The 13,359-nt window shown below is 42.7% G+C and overlaps 2 protein-coding genes across 2 annotated transcripts in view; one reads left to right on the top strand and one right to left on the bottom strand.

The window, feature by feature from the left end:
* The window catches only part of LOC138788294 (probable serine/threonine-protein kinase kinX), a 32,162-nt gene extending 27,962 nt beyond the window's left edge, over positions 1–4,200 (bottom strand). Inside the window, exon 1 of the mRNA XM_069966036.1 lies at positions 4,163–4,200. The gene's annotated coding sequence lies outside the window, so the exon portion shown is untranslated. The remainder of the gene's footprint in view (positions 1–4,162) is intronic.
* The window catches only part of DYNC1LI2 (dynein cytoplasmic 1 light intermediate chain 2), a 31,184-nt gene continuing 19,094 nt past the window's right edge, over positions 1,270–13,359 (top strand). Inside the window, exons 1-4 of the mRNA XM_069966037.1 lie at positions 1,270–1,394; positions 6,081–6,154; positions 6,792–6,908; positions 12,544–12,774. Coding sequence (XP_069822138.1) covers positions 1,309–1,394; positions 6,081–6,154; positions 6,792–6,908; positions 12,544–12,774 — 508 coding nt within the window. The 5' untranslated portion in view covers positions 1,270–1,308. The remainder of the gene's footprint in view (positions 1,395–6,080; positions 6,155–6,791; positions 6,909–12,543; positions 12,775–13,359) is intronic.

The raw sequence follows: 13,359 nt of genomic DNA, 5'->3' as shown, positions 1-13,359 counted from the left end.
ATTTTGTGAATATTTTTTTCATATCTGCCCCATCTGCGCCACCTTCGCCAGTGGGGCGGAGAGGGGGCGTTATGGGGGGTGCGGCAGCACGCAGAGGGGGCGCAGCCTCTGTGTGTGCCGCATTTGTCATTTTTCCGGCGGAAAAATGATACTGAAACCTATGCCAGCTCTAAGCTGGCATAAGTTTCCAAAATTTCACACGGACGGGCTCTGTGCGCTTGGGATTTATGTAGAGGCAATGTGCCTTTACATAAATCCCCTGAGCTCCGGGGACATTTGTAAGCCCAGAGTAAAATATGACGGATCCCTAGCGGCACAGTAGAAAACTGACATGTCAGTTTTCTGCAGCCGCTATTCAGTGAATAGCGGCCGCAGAAAACCCTGTCAGTGCACACAGTGGAGCGAGCAGCTCCGGCCGCACGCTCCATTGTGTGCTGTGTGGATTTGTGATACGGGCACACACGGATGCGCCCACATCAAAACTCAGCGGCGCTACAGATCAACCGGCTGGTACTGCAGTACCGGCTAGGATCATCTTTTCTGAGACAGTCCGTTCCGTAACCTGGCCAGGTCACGGAACGGCCGGTCTCATACCAAATGTGAACATAGCCTAAGGCTGTTCACACAGTATTTTAGCTCAGTATTTTGGTCCTCATATTGCAACCAAAACCAGGACTGGATTGAAAAGACAGAAAGGCTAGTGGATCGCCGTTATTTAGTGGATGGCCATCATTTAGTGGCAAGTAATTGGCGTTATTTAAAAAAAACCCTGTTGTTTTGAAATAACGGCCATTATTTGTCATAAAATGATGGCCATCCACTAAATTTCAACATTGTGTGAACATAGCCTTTCTGTGTTTTCAATCCACTCCTAGTTTTGGTTGCAATATGAGGACCGAAATAATGAGCAAAAATTCTGTGTGAAACCCAGCCACAGTGATGCAACATCATGAGAACTATGAACGCCTTGACATCATCTCATGTAATGTCACCTTCTTACCAGCAGATGGCAGCAGGTGAATCAGGGCGGCTCCTCCACTCATGACTTCACCCGTGTCCTGAAGACCTAGACGCTGAAGCTGCCCTAGTAATTGCCTGATACCGAGCGCTGCCGGAGCGTCCTCTATGTTAAAAATCTCACACTTTAAGCTCTTCCTAGTGATGTTTTTTTCCCGCCGGGTCACCTTCTGAGATCACTGCAGCAGAAAGCTTTATGTGTCTAATCAGGCATCTGATCGGTCACCTCAAAGTTAGGTCCTCCGAAGAGTACCGGGTGATGTCATTCTTTGTGGTGGCCGCAGTGGCAAGATGGCGGCGGAAAGGAAGCTGCTGGGCGCTGACCGGGGGGAGGCACCTGGAGTGGGGGGCGATGAAGACGAGGGGCAGAGTCTATGGTGAGGAGGATGCCCGGGCGGCAGGGGGCTGTTATATGGTGCTATGGGGGGAATACACTGAGCTCTGCTACTGGGGCTGCCATCCTCCGGCATTACAGTGGGGATGGGGGCAGAGATGGGTGACAGCTGTCATCATCACACAGCCAGGCCCTGCTAAGCGGGGAGGATGGCGATTCCAGTCCCAGTTTGTCATTCTTGGACTTGTAGTTCACCATCAGCTGTAAAGCCATAGAGGGAGTCATGTTTCTGCGAAGTCACCTGTGTATTTGGGAAATGAATACACACATACACTATATATATATATATATATATATATATATATATATGTCAGTCTTATATTGCTGTGTCTGTAATGTAATATAAATAGCGCCATCCATTGGCACAAAGCTGCAGCTTCTGCAAGGTGATATTGTTCCATACCTATAGCTCCTCTCATAGGCTGTACATGTGTATATACTGTATGTGTATACTGATGGCTGTAGGGCTCAGCACTGTACCAGGATTTATGGAGTCATTGACAAGTCTGTAACATGGAAGGGGACCGGTAGAACTTTCTCCAGTTGTTTAGACTGGAAAGGAGTCGCCCTACTTCTATGGTGGAAAAGTATGGTCCTACAGCTGATAATGCATTATTGACTGGATGAACATGTAATAGAGCAGCCGTCGTTTAACACTCAGACCAACGGCCATTATATTACATTGTGTGAACGTAGCCTAAGGGTAAAGGGGTGCATGCATGCGTGTGTGTGGGGAGGGGGGTGTTTCTCGCATAGTATTTTGCTCAGTGGGAAAAAAAGGTGCAGATCTTTGCAATATAGTTAATGGAATCTTCATAGTTCTCTATCTAGATTCCACTTGTGATTATGGCTAAAAATACTGACTACAGAGAACAGTGTGAACATAGCCTGAAGGAAAACCATGCTGAGAGTCATGCAAGCAAAGTCTTTCTGTTTGTGACCAGTTCTACACTAGGGACCTCTCGCTCCATGTTCTAGTTCTTTGTACCATTCTATTTTATGTCAGTTACATCTTTGTATTAAGTTTTGATTACTACTATAAAAGGACCAGGACTCCAATCCTGTGACCTCCATCCCGAGGCCCTGAAAAAGGTACAGTTCTTTGCATCGTGTGTTTTTTTTTTTCCCCCCTCTATTGGTTCAAGATAGGAAACATATAGGGGGAAAAAACAATGCACAGATTTGGACCTTAAGGGTGCCTTCACACAAAACGTATCCGCAGCGGATTTCTCGCTGTGAATTAGCAGCAAAACCGCTGTGGATACTTACCCATGCATTTCAATGGGCTGACATACTCGCAGTGGCCAAGTTTCCGCAGCGAATTTTGCTGCAAATTTGCAGAGAGAAATCCGCTGCAGATATGTTGTGTGTTAAGGCACATTTTGGACCCACGCCTGTTTTTGGATTACAAATACTGATGTGAAATACTGAGCCAAACTCTGCTGGGTGAAACCAGGGTGCGTGGTTAAGCTGTTCAATCAAATATATATGTGTTATCTTAATTCCTCTGGTCAGTATGGATATAAGTATATCCAGTTTATGTACCGAACTTCTGTGAGCATCTGCTTGACTGATTTTAGGGATCAATGTAGTACTACTGCAGCAGTAGATAAGTCTCAGTGGCCATGGAGGCCTAGTACATGTTATAAGAAGCCAGTCTGTGCAACTATACCACCACCAATGTGCAGGCATGTTCAGACTACGTAAGCTACGTAGTTATCATGGCCATTGTTGCATATTTGCAACAACGGCCTTGATTACTACATAGCTTACGTAGTGCTGCCTTCTATGGAATCCCGGCCGGAGTGTATACACATGGCATACACTCCGGCCGGGATCTCTAGCAGCGCCGCAAGAAATTGACATGTCAGTTTTCTGCGGTTGCTATTCAATAAATAGCGGCCGCAGAAAACCCTGTCCGTTCACACAGTGGAGCGTGCGGCTCCGGCCGCACGCTCCATTGTGTGCAGCAGGGAATTCGGATGTGGGCGTGCACAGATGCACCTGCATTCTCATTTAGCAGCAGTAAAGATGATCTTTTCTGACACTGGTTGTTCTATGACCTGGCTGGTCTCTTATTATGTGGGACAATGGCCTTAAAATGATGTTGTCATAGCTAAATGAAGTGGGGAGCCATGTGGTTTGCAGCTAGCCAGTCTCCCAAGCATGCTCCATACACCCGTAACTGCACCATGACGTACCAGTACATTTTTGTGGCATTCATTCTACGGTCCGGTAAGAATGTTTGGAGCACTAGGGCACCATTAGAAGCACTCCCCTGCCTCCATATCGCCGTTCGGCCCGCCTCTTCTAATGATAATCAATGAAGTGGGCTGGATTGTCACTAGGGGGGGTGGGGCAGTGCTCCTAACAGTATTACCGGACTGAGGCATAAACGACTGAGTGCACAGGAAGGGCACCAAGGATGAAGGTAAGAGACATACCTTCATCCTCGGCGTCTCCTGCTCAATAGAGAGATATTAGAGTTGTCACCATTAAGGGGTTGATTTTACTGTATGCAAAAACATAGTAGTTGTATTATAACATTTTTTTTTAAATAATGTAAGTCCATGATAAAATGGATTCTTCTATATACAACATATATGTTAAATATAAACCCATTCTGATACAATTCAATGGCAAGTCAGTCAGCTACCAGACTGCCCCTGACCAAAGCGTTATGGGAAGCCTAGATGACATAGATGCTATGGTAAGAAAATGGAAAGCAAGACAGTATTATAGCGTTTTTACCCCAAACCTGGAGTGGGTCCAAAACACATCATAAGGTAAGGCAAATCGATATATCCTAGCTGTTGGAGATGGTATAACAATGTAAGCCACCTTTCTGGTTCCAGGTTTTTTTTATGTCTCCGTTTTTATGTCTGACCAGTAGAAACAGTCCATCCCTGTCCTGAGGTCATGCGTGATGAGCTGAGCTTTTCTGGGCTATCACATAAAACTATAGTAAGATTAGTAAACAGTAGATAGCCTGCTTTTTTATGGTTTCCCTGTGGTCAGTGTTTTTCCTCAAACAGGTAATCCGGAGGTAAATTTACAATGGTGGATTAAAGGTATATATTGTAGGGCCAGTGTAAATCATTGCTGCAGCTTTACGTGTGAACCCATCCTCAGTGTGGTGTGAAAGTTCTTGGTGCATTGTAAACTCTAGGGCTTGGTAATAGTGTATCCTGGTGCCAGCTACTAGCTCTGAGATGACACACAAGATTTAGTTAGCATGGCTTGTGTTCTGTTGAAATGATTTATGATCTCATAGCACAGAACTGCATATTCCACGCTTATTAAAAACTTCTCGGTCCTTCTTCTATGCCACTGCTACTCAGCCGGCTTGTCTGCAGTAAATCCTCACCGGTGAAATGGAGCTGTATACGGTGCAGAGCTGTCAGCTTAGTCATGCCAGCTCTAATAGAGTGCCATGCCCGTCTATATCTCTCGCATCATCCTGTCATCACCAGCGCCCAGTGCCAGGGGGGAACAGCAGCAGAGCTTCTGGGAATCTCAGGCTTATTCTGTGCAGCAGATCATGTTGTCACCCAGCCTTTTAGAAGTCTTGAATGGGAAGTCTTCTATGTTTTATCAGGGTTAAAGAAAAAAGATGGGTGTAATAGCATTTACTTGGTGTGCTCTCCTTTAGTAAACATTTGCGTTTCTTTCTGGTAATAAATCTGTATAATGGAGTGTCCCTCCTATATAACCTACTACTATAAGCACTGACTGGACATGGACACTGCCTGTTGGCAGAGATTGTATTCCTGGTTGTCAGTTTTGTTCTTTTACTTCCCAGAGAAATTACAGGGATCACACAACACAGACTTCTAGGAAAAGATATTATTGTATTGTTATATTCTGGGGAATTTGGGTATTCTCTACAATGGAGTGATCAGATCCTCTTTAATAGAACTTCAGGTCAGTACATCTCTATGCTTGTTCCTCGTGTAGCTCTCCAGCCCTTTTCATCTTTTACAGCCCTTGTTAATATTAGTTCCCGGTTCTGCACACTCTATACCAAGCTCTTAACTATAATGCTCCATGGCCTGGGAGAATACCACACCCTGGTTTGTCAAGCTGCGCCACTTTCTGTCATGAGGCTTTTTATGGCGTCTGTGAGTAACACTGTAAGCCAGAACATCCCTGGGAAAGTTGGATCGTCTTCATCTGTGAGGCCATTCCAGCTTTTTCTTTCTAAGAGAGGTGGATGGGATCCAGTATAGTTGTCGTCATCATTTATTTGATTCCAACCTGATTTTTTTTTTTTAATTATGGAAGAGCTTGTATTTTTCCGTGTACTGCTAGTAATGTACTGTATTTGCTTGGTGCAGTAGTATCCCCATTCCTTAGATAGTAGACACTTCGGGTTTCCTAGTGCCCTTTAATGTCCATGTTAAAGCTTGGGGATGTATTGTTATACATTAGCATGAAGCCAGTGAGGTGCACTGCGGATGTGCTGATTAATAAAATATGACCTATTACCCCCCTCCTTATTTAAAGAGATGCAGCCTCAGCTTTATTATGCCACAAGGTCTGTCCTGCAAATATTTGACAAGTTGAGAAGGTTCAGTGGCTGCTATACTAAAATATATCTATTCTTTTTGTTTATGCATTTGCCCATTTCATCATAACCGTTTATAACCCAACTTTTTTCTTTGTGTAGGTCATCTATTCTCAGTGACGTTTCTACCAGGGCACGGAATAAGCTACCCTGTGGGAAAAATATACTGGTATTTGGTAAGTGAGGTCCTATCTTTTTGTGCATCCATTGTAGTTTTGATGTATGGGTAATGATGGATGTAAATTTGGCAATGTGCAGGGAGGTGTCTCAACAAATCCTATGATAAGTACTATGGACTGTAGGAGCCAATTGGGAGATGCACTGTATGCACAGAGCAATGGCTGTCCCATTGCATGGGGTTTGGATGGATATTCATAGTATTGTCACCTCAAATTTAAATTGGTTTACAAAAAACATAATATACGCTGTACTTGTCCTATACATCTCTGACACTACCACCCGGCACCTATTGAGAGAACTGGGGTCCACTGCCCCCCATATCTCCAGATAGGGATCCCACCAGTCGTTAAATCCAGTTGAAAATAGAATAGACAGATGGCTCTCTTTTAAGTATGAATATTCCTTGTTGCTCATAGCAGCCTATGACAGCTTAGTTTTTATTTTATCAGGGTTTATTAAGATTTTAAAGCAGAAATTTAAAATAAAAACAATAATAGTAATAATAATAATAATAATAAAAACAAAAACAAGTATGGTATGGGCAACAAGGCAAATTCTTACTGTGAGGCTGCCTGGTAAATCTCCCCCACTTCTCTGTGGCCTTTATCTACTATACTCCTTTGGTTTGTGCAGGAGAAGATGGATCAGGAAAGACAACTCTTATGGCAAAACTGCAAGGAGCTGATCATAACAAGAAAGGCCGAGGTCTGGAATATTTGTATCTTAGCATCCATGATGAGGACCGAGATGGTAAGTAGTACTACACAATGTACTGTGAAGTTTAAATGTTTAAAGGGACAGTCTGTATTAAAAGAACTTCCCCTGCATTTACAACTTTTTATTTTTTTATTTAATGCATTGAAAGTGCAGTGACACAAAATCATTTTCTAATGCTGACATTAGCTGCTTTCTTATCTCTTCCCTTTCAAATTATCTGCCTGCTGTCAGCCAGCATGAAGCTAAAGGCCTGTCCTGATCATGTCCTACTCACACAGTTACTGTGCTCACTGCAAGATACAGGAGGAATCAAGCATGTGTGTTAAAAAGCATGATCAGGATAGATTTTCAGTTTCTGAATATAAACAGAATGGTCTCTAAAGCCATGTAATTAGAAACTCTAAAATTTAGACTAAAGAATCTTAAACCCCTATTGCACGGGGCGACTAGAGGAGCAAACGAGCGCTGTCAGTGCTCATTGAGTACAGGGGCACAAGGAGCTGCGGGGGGGCTGCCCGGGTGATCGCTAGATCGCCTGGGCAGCCCATAGGGGATAGTGGTGGTCTGCTGCCGCTGCTCCTGTTCCTCAGAATGACAGCAGCAGATCGTATCTGTATGAGCCAACATCGTCAGCTGATCGTTGCCTTCTATTACACAGAGCGATTATCGGCCAATATCGTCTGAATACGCCGATATTCGTTCAGTGTAATAGGGCCTTTAGAGTATACCACATTTATCACAGTGCGTTTACACAGACAGATTATCTAAACCAAAAAAGAAAGGGGAACAACCCACAAACAAAAGTGCATGACCAAATGTTTGAAAATGTATTGTTTCTTTTATTTGAATATATATATAGAAACAAAAATTTACAAAGATATAAAAATATTGTACAGGAGCTGACACTTATCCAGATCCCCAAAGGAACAGGTGGTGATAAATGGAGTTACATAGTAAACCTCAAAAACATATGAAATATATAAAATCAATTTACATTATTGGAGCACTGGGCATTGGTCATATATCTAACCAAATATTGTCACTCAATAGAATACAATACAAAATGTGTATAAGACAGATGTCAGACCAATGATTTGCCCACAAATCTTGTCCTTAATTCACCAACCACCAAACCACTCACCCAATGGGCATTTCGCATATTTACTTTATCACCCTCTATAAAGCAAATATGCAAAACGCGCGTCAGGTGAGTGGTTTGGTGGTTTGTACATTAAGGACAAGATTTGTGGGCAAATCATTGGTCTGACATCTGTCTTATATTTTGTATTGTATTCTATTGAGTGACATTATTTGGTTAGATATATGCCCAATGCCCAGTGCTCCAATAATGTAAATTGATCTTATATATTTCCTATGTTTTTGAGGTTTACTGTGTAACTCCATTTATCACCACCTGTTCCTTTGGGGATCTGGATAAGTGTCAGCTCCTGTACAATATTTTTATATCTTTGTAAATTTTTGCTTCTATATATATTCAAATAAAAGAAAGACAATACATTTTCAAACATTTGGTCCTGCACTTTTGTTTGTGGGTTGTTCCCCTTTCTTTTTTGGTTTAGTATGTGCATGGGGACCTTCATATAATACATTGGGTCATATACAGGTGCATACAGACAGATTATCTGATAGATTTTAGAAGCCAAAACCAGGAATGGATTTGAAAAGAGGAGAAATCTCAGTGTTTCCTTTCTAACCTGTTCCCAGTTTATAGTCTGTTCCTGGCTTTGGCTTCAAAAATCTGTCAGATAAATCTGTGTGTGTGTGTGTAAACACACCATCAGCTCCCATCCCCATAAAGAACACAGGACCATGCTGAACGTTCATGTGTATGGGGAGGGCAGGAGAAATTACTGATGTTATTGAAAGTGTGTGGCCAACTTCAGTTTAGACCAACTATTAGGCGGCTTAAACCATGCCAGAATTCTAACTAAAAGTGTACCTATCACTGCAGCCGCTGCCAGGTCAGTGGTGAATTTCTCTTGTACTACAGAAGTGCAGATATCCATGATAAGTGTTTGTTTATAGCTTTTTAATTTTAAAAACAGATACAAAATATGGAAAAAAGAAAGAAACCGAGCATTCACTACCGTGAGTGACATTAATGGTTTACAATGACACACATTTCAACTAAGGTTTACAAAATAGATAACCACAGCATACACAGTGAGAATATGCATAAGCCTAGAGATGGTTCTTTTAGAGACTATTCTCAGGGGCACACAATCCAGGGAGATTTACCTTCTGATCAAGTAAGTGGTGCACCTTGCACCAGTAATCCTGAATAATTGGGCAAGACCATATCATGTGTATCTATACTCCCTTATCTCTTCCACATCCCCTGCAGATGTCGGAGAAGAGTTTACCCATCTTAACCAACCTGTCCCCGATCCCTAGCACAAATTACCGATTTTATTATTATTATTTTTTTCCAGGGACTCATCAGTTCTTTAATGTGGTGATTTTTCAAGTGAGGGAACATCAGCCTACCACTTAGCTAATGGCTTGGCCACCGGGAAATCCTGCTTGTACATTATAGTCAGATATAGGGAGGATACAGGTTTCTCTAGTGGGTCCCTACTTAGTACCTTTTCAATATCGCCATAATCTAAGTCAATGCTCTCTCCCCTGAACTGTACCCTGCATGTGTGTGACTGAGGGAAATTAAAGTGTTTAAGGTCTGCAAATGTAGATGGAACTCCTTCTGGGTACAGCTGTATCAAATTTTTAAGACCATGTTGCACCCAGAAAATTCAGGAGATTACACAGTTCTGGTAGATACCTGTGTATTGGCGTCAGGAGTTTATCCAGAGCCAAAAAGTGGGTCTTTGGTAGGGACATTAGGGCCGCCCTTTAAAGATACAATAATTTAGGTAACAAGACCATTTTGAAAATATTGATTTGGCCGATCGGGGATAATGGAAGGGTATTCCATGCCTTCAGCTTCCGGGCCACTCCTGCACCGTAGGGTCTAGGTTTAGAGCAGGAAAAGGGTGAACATCTTTATGTATATTCCCAAGTAAACAAATCTATCAACAAAAAGAAGAGATGAGCAGGAGGAACAGAACCAGGGTCAATATTATCAACTGGGTATAGTACAGATTTTGTCTAGTGCATTATCATGGCACAACTAGAGGTTGGTATATAGTTGCTGAATGTTAATGTCTGTCGATTTTCCTGGCATGAAACCCGACTGATCTGTTACCACTACTGACAGGATCACTGCTCCAGTACCTTTGCCAAGATTTTAATAATCAAATTAATAAGAGATAGGTCTGAAGCCTTCCCAGCTTCATAGATCACAACATAAAATGAGGACAGTAAGAGAAAGAGCATACTGAAACAGGGTTAGCAGTCTAGAGCTGTGCAGCTTCTTGTACAGTTTGTACTATTCAGCTGGGAAGCCGTCCGGGCCAGGAGCCTTGCGGGGAACCAATTGTGTAATAGCTCTCTGTATTTCCGCCTCTATAATTGGGGCATTAAGATCTAATCGATCTGAAACGGACGAAAAGTGCAGGGAGATCCTATCCAGGGATACAGTGAGGTCTATAAAAGCTGAACATGAGGCATATACCTATGTGTAATATCGGACAAACTGGTCACAGACCTTTGGTTCAGTTATGAAGGAGCCATCTTCTACACATAAAGCAGCTACTACCGTCTGGTGACTCTGTTCAGACCAAAAAGGCCAAAGCCCTCCCATTTTTGTGTCTCTCTGCAAACGCAGTCTGCCTTTGCCCCAGAATTCTCTTCTGGGTGTAATCAGCGAGGTGCAAATTATATGCCTTTTAGGTATGTACCCAATGATGCGCCTGTATGTCCAAGGTGGGGCCTCGAACACATGTGCGGCCTCAGCAGTTGTCAGGCTTAATTGTAATGAGGTAAACACATTGATGTAAATGTGCGCGACCTCTATTTTGATCCAATGGAGGTTGCATGCATTTCTGTCAAACAGTGGTTCGTTTTCATAGATACTCAAACTTTGTTTTTGCTGACAGAAGTAGTGCTTCCCCATTCTTTCCATCCGCTACCAATATGAGTCACCCATGGCGCTACATAGGACTGCAGCTGTCCAACTGCTGCATGACCACAACTGACATGTTTTGACTGAATGTTTTGCAAGTTTTTCTGGTATACCTTGACCTTGTAACTCTTTCCCAATGGATGATGTTGGGGGAGAGATGGTTTGGGTATGCTCAACTTCAGCTGTCTGATTCGATTTGTTCACATGGAAATTGCCACCAAAGGGGTCTGGCAGTCCTACCCCCCCCCCCATTTTGAATACATAAATGCTTAGCTTAACATGCTTGTTTATAGCCCCTAATACACGGGGTAATCTCCTGGAGCAAGCAAGTGCCAAGGTCAGTGCTCGATTGCTCCTCACTCCCCACTCGCTGCAGGCACTATTACATGCACCGCCGGCGAGTGGGTAAGTGCGGGGGAGGCCATGGGGAGCTGCTGTGGTGGTGGTGGTGGTGGGGGGGGGCTATATGCGTAAATGTTAAGGTAACTGACCCATTAAGAAAATATATAGGGGAACATTTATTACAGCTTGTGCAGAGCAGCTACCCATATTCCAGCTTTCATTTTTGGAAGTCCTCCGGTAAATGAAAGCTGGAATCTGCTTGGTTGCTATGAGTAGCTGCAACACTGTTCCTTAAGGTTTGATAAATCTCCCCCATCTCTCCTGCATGTGTCCAGTCAGCTACATGGTAAATTAACTAGTGCATTTATGTCTTATGAGCTGAGACAGGGAAAGGAGAAGGGAGGGGACGATGATCTTTGCTTTCCTTCCACCATACATTTTATTGAGGTTTGTTTGGTTACTAGCTGTAAGTAATGTTGATTCTGTTACTGCGCTGTAGTAGTCACTGCAGACATTTCTATTATTTGTATGGCAGACTTCATTTGCATAATACAGACACATCAGCTTCTATTTTAGTGAGCCAGACTATTTGCAGCTTGCTGTACGTGGCTTGCGTCTCTCTGCAGCACATTGCCAGCTATTTACGGCACCCACCAGTGCCAAGCAGCAGCTGCGTGACAAATTATGGTTGATATTGTCCAAAAACAATGAGTGCTTTTACTGTAGGATCCAGCTCATTGCTTGGCTGCCAGGCACATGAGCTAATCTGTGTAAACACAAGAGTATATACATGTTCTGTCAGTCGGAAGCTGAGAAAATGCTAATTGTGCTAGAAGGCAAATATGGTGATCTAGATATCTTAGTATACAGTCTCTTACACATCCAAGTATTCCCGCATCTACACATCTAGACCAGTTTAAACATCAGCCACTGCTAACAGGTTATGAGAATTCATTACCATTGGAGATTACTGGGTTGGGGGCACTGTTCCACATTGAGGAATTACCGGTTCCATCTTTTTAACTTGCTGCTTGAATAAAACAGACAAATTTATTTTTTGTTTCCTACATGACTGCAGCATTGTCCTTATCCTCTGGGAAAGCTGAGTGACAACCACTGTGGTGACCTTTATAGCTTAGGAGTTCTTGTCATCCACATTATCTAGTGTCTGTGGTGCTGTGCAGCAGCATTAGATCCACATTGCAAGCTCTCTGATGGTTTTGTTTGTTATGTACCTGATGCTTGGAAATAATGCAATGACTGTCTTGTGTGTTTTACCCTCAGATCTTACACGCTGCAATGTGTGGATTTTAGATGGAGACTTGTACCACAAAGGCCTTTTAAAATTTGCTTTGTCTGCGGACACAATCCGTGACACAATGGCTGTGTTTGTGGTAGACATGTCCAGGCCGTGGACGATAATGGAATCTCTACTGAAGTGGTCCAGCGTATTACGGGAGCACCTAGACAAGCTGAAGATTCCCCCTGAGGAGGTTAGAGATCTGGAACAAAAGAGTAAGTGTCAAAAGAAGGGTTCAGGTATTAGATTAGGAGGTTTGGCCAGCCAAGACATTTATGAGAGAAGTGTCTTCTGTCTAGTTAACCTTGCTGGGTCCTTTTCTTCTATTGATGACAGCTCAAGGTTAGGTTTACAACCACAACTCTGCTCTAAAAGCAGTGATCTGGCTGGTGTGTGTGTGTATAAATAAATATATATATATATATATATATATATATATATATATATATATATATATATAAATGCGCGTGTGTATATAATACGCTGTCATATTATCATATTACAAATAAGCGGCAAGTCATATCAAGAGAAGGAAAGTTTGCTGAATGAATGTATTTGCAAAAACTTGACAATTCCTTTAAAGGAGTTATCAAGGCTTAGGGTCCATTTACACAGAAAGATTATCTGCCAAAGATTTGAAGCCAAATCCAGGAATGGTTTTGAAAAGTGGAGAAATCTCAGGCTTTCATTTATGACCTGATCTCTGTTTATAGTCTGTTTCTGGCTTTGGCTTCAAATCTTTGGCAGATAATCTGTCAAATAATCTTTCTGTGTAAGTGGACCCTTAGGGTGGTATTACA

The sequence above is a fragment of the Dendropsophus ebraccatus genome, chromosome 4, assembly GCF_027789765.1.
Source record: "Dendropsophus ebraccatus isolate aDenEbr1 chromosome 4, aDenEbr1.pat, whole genome shotgun sequence".
Lineage (NCBI taxonomy): Eukaryota > Metazoa > Chordata > Amphibia > Anura > Hylidae > Dendropsophus > Dendropsophus ebraccatus.
Note: the sequence above shows the minus strand (reverse complement) of the source record. Positions and strands in the feature narration are given on the sequence as shown.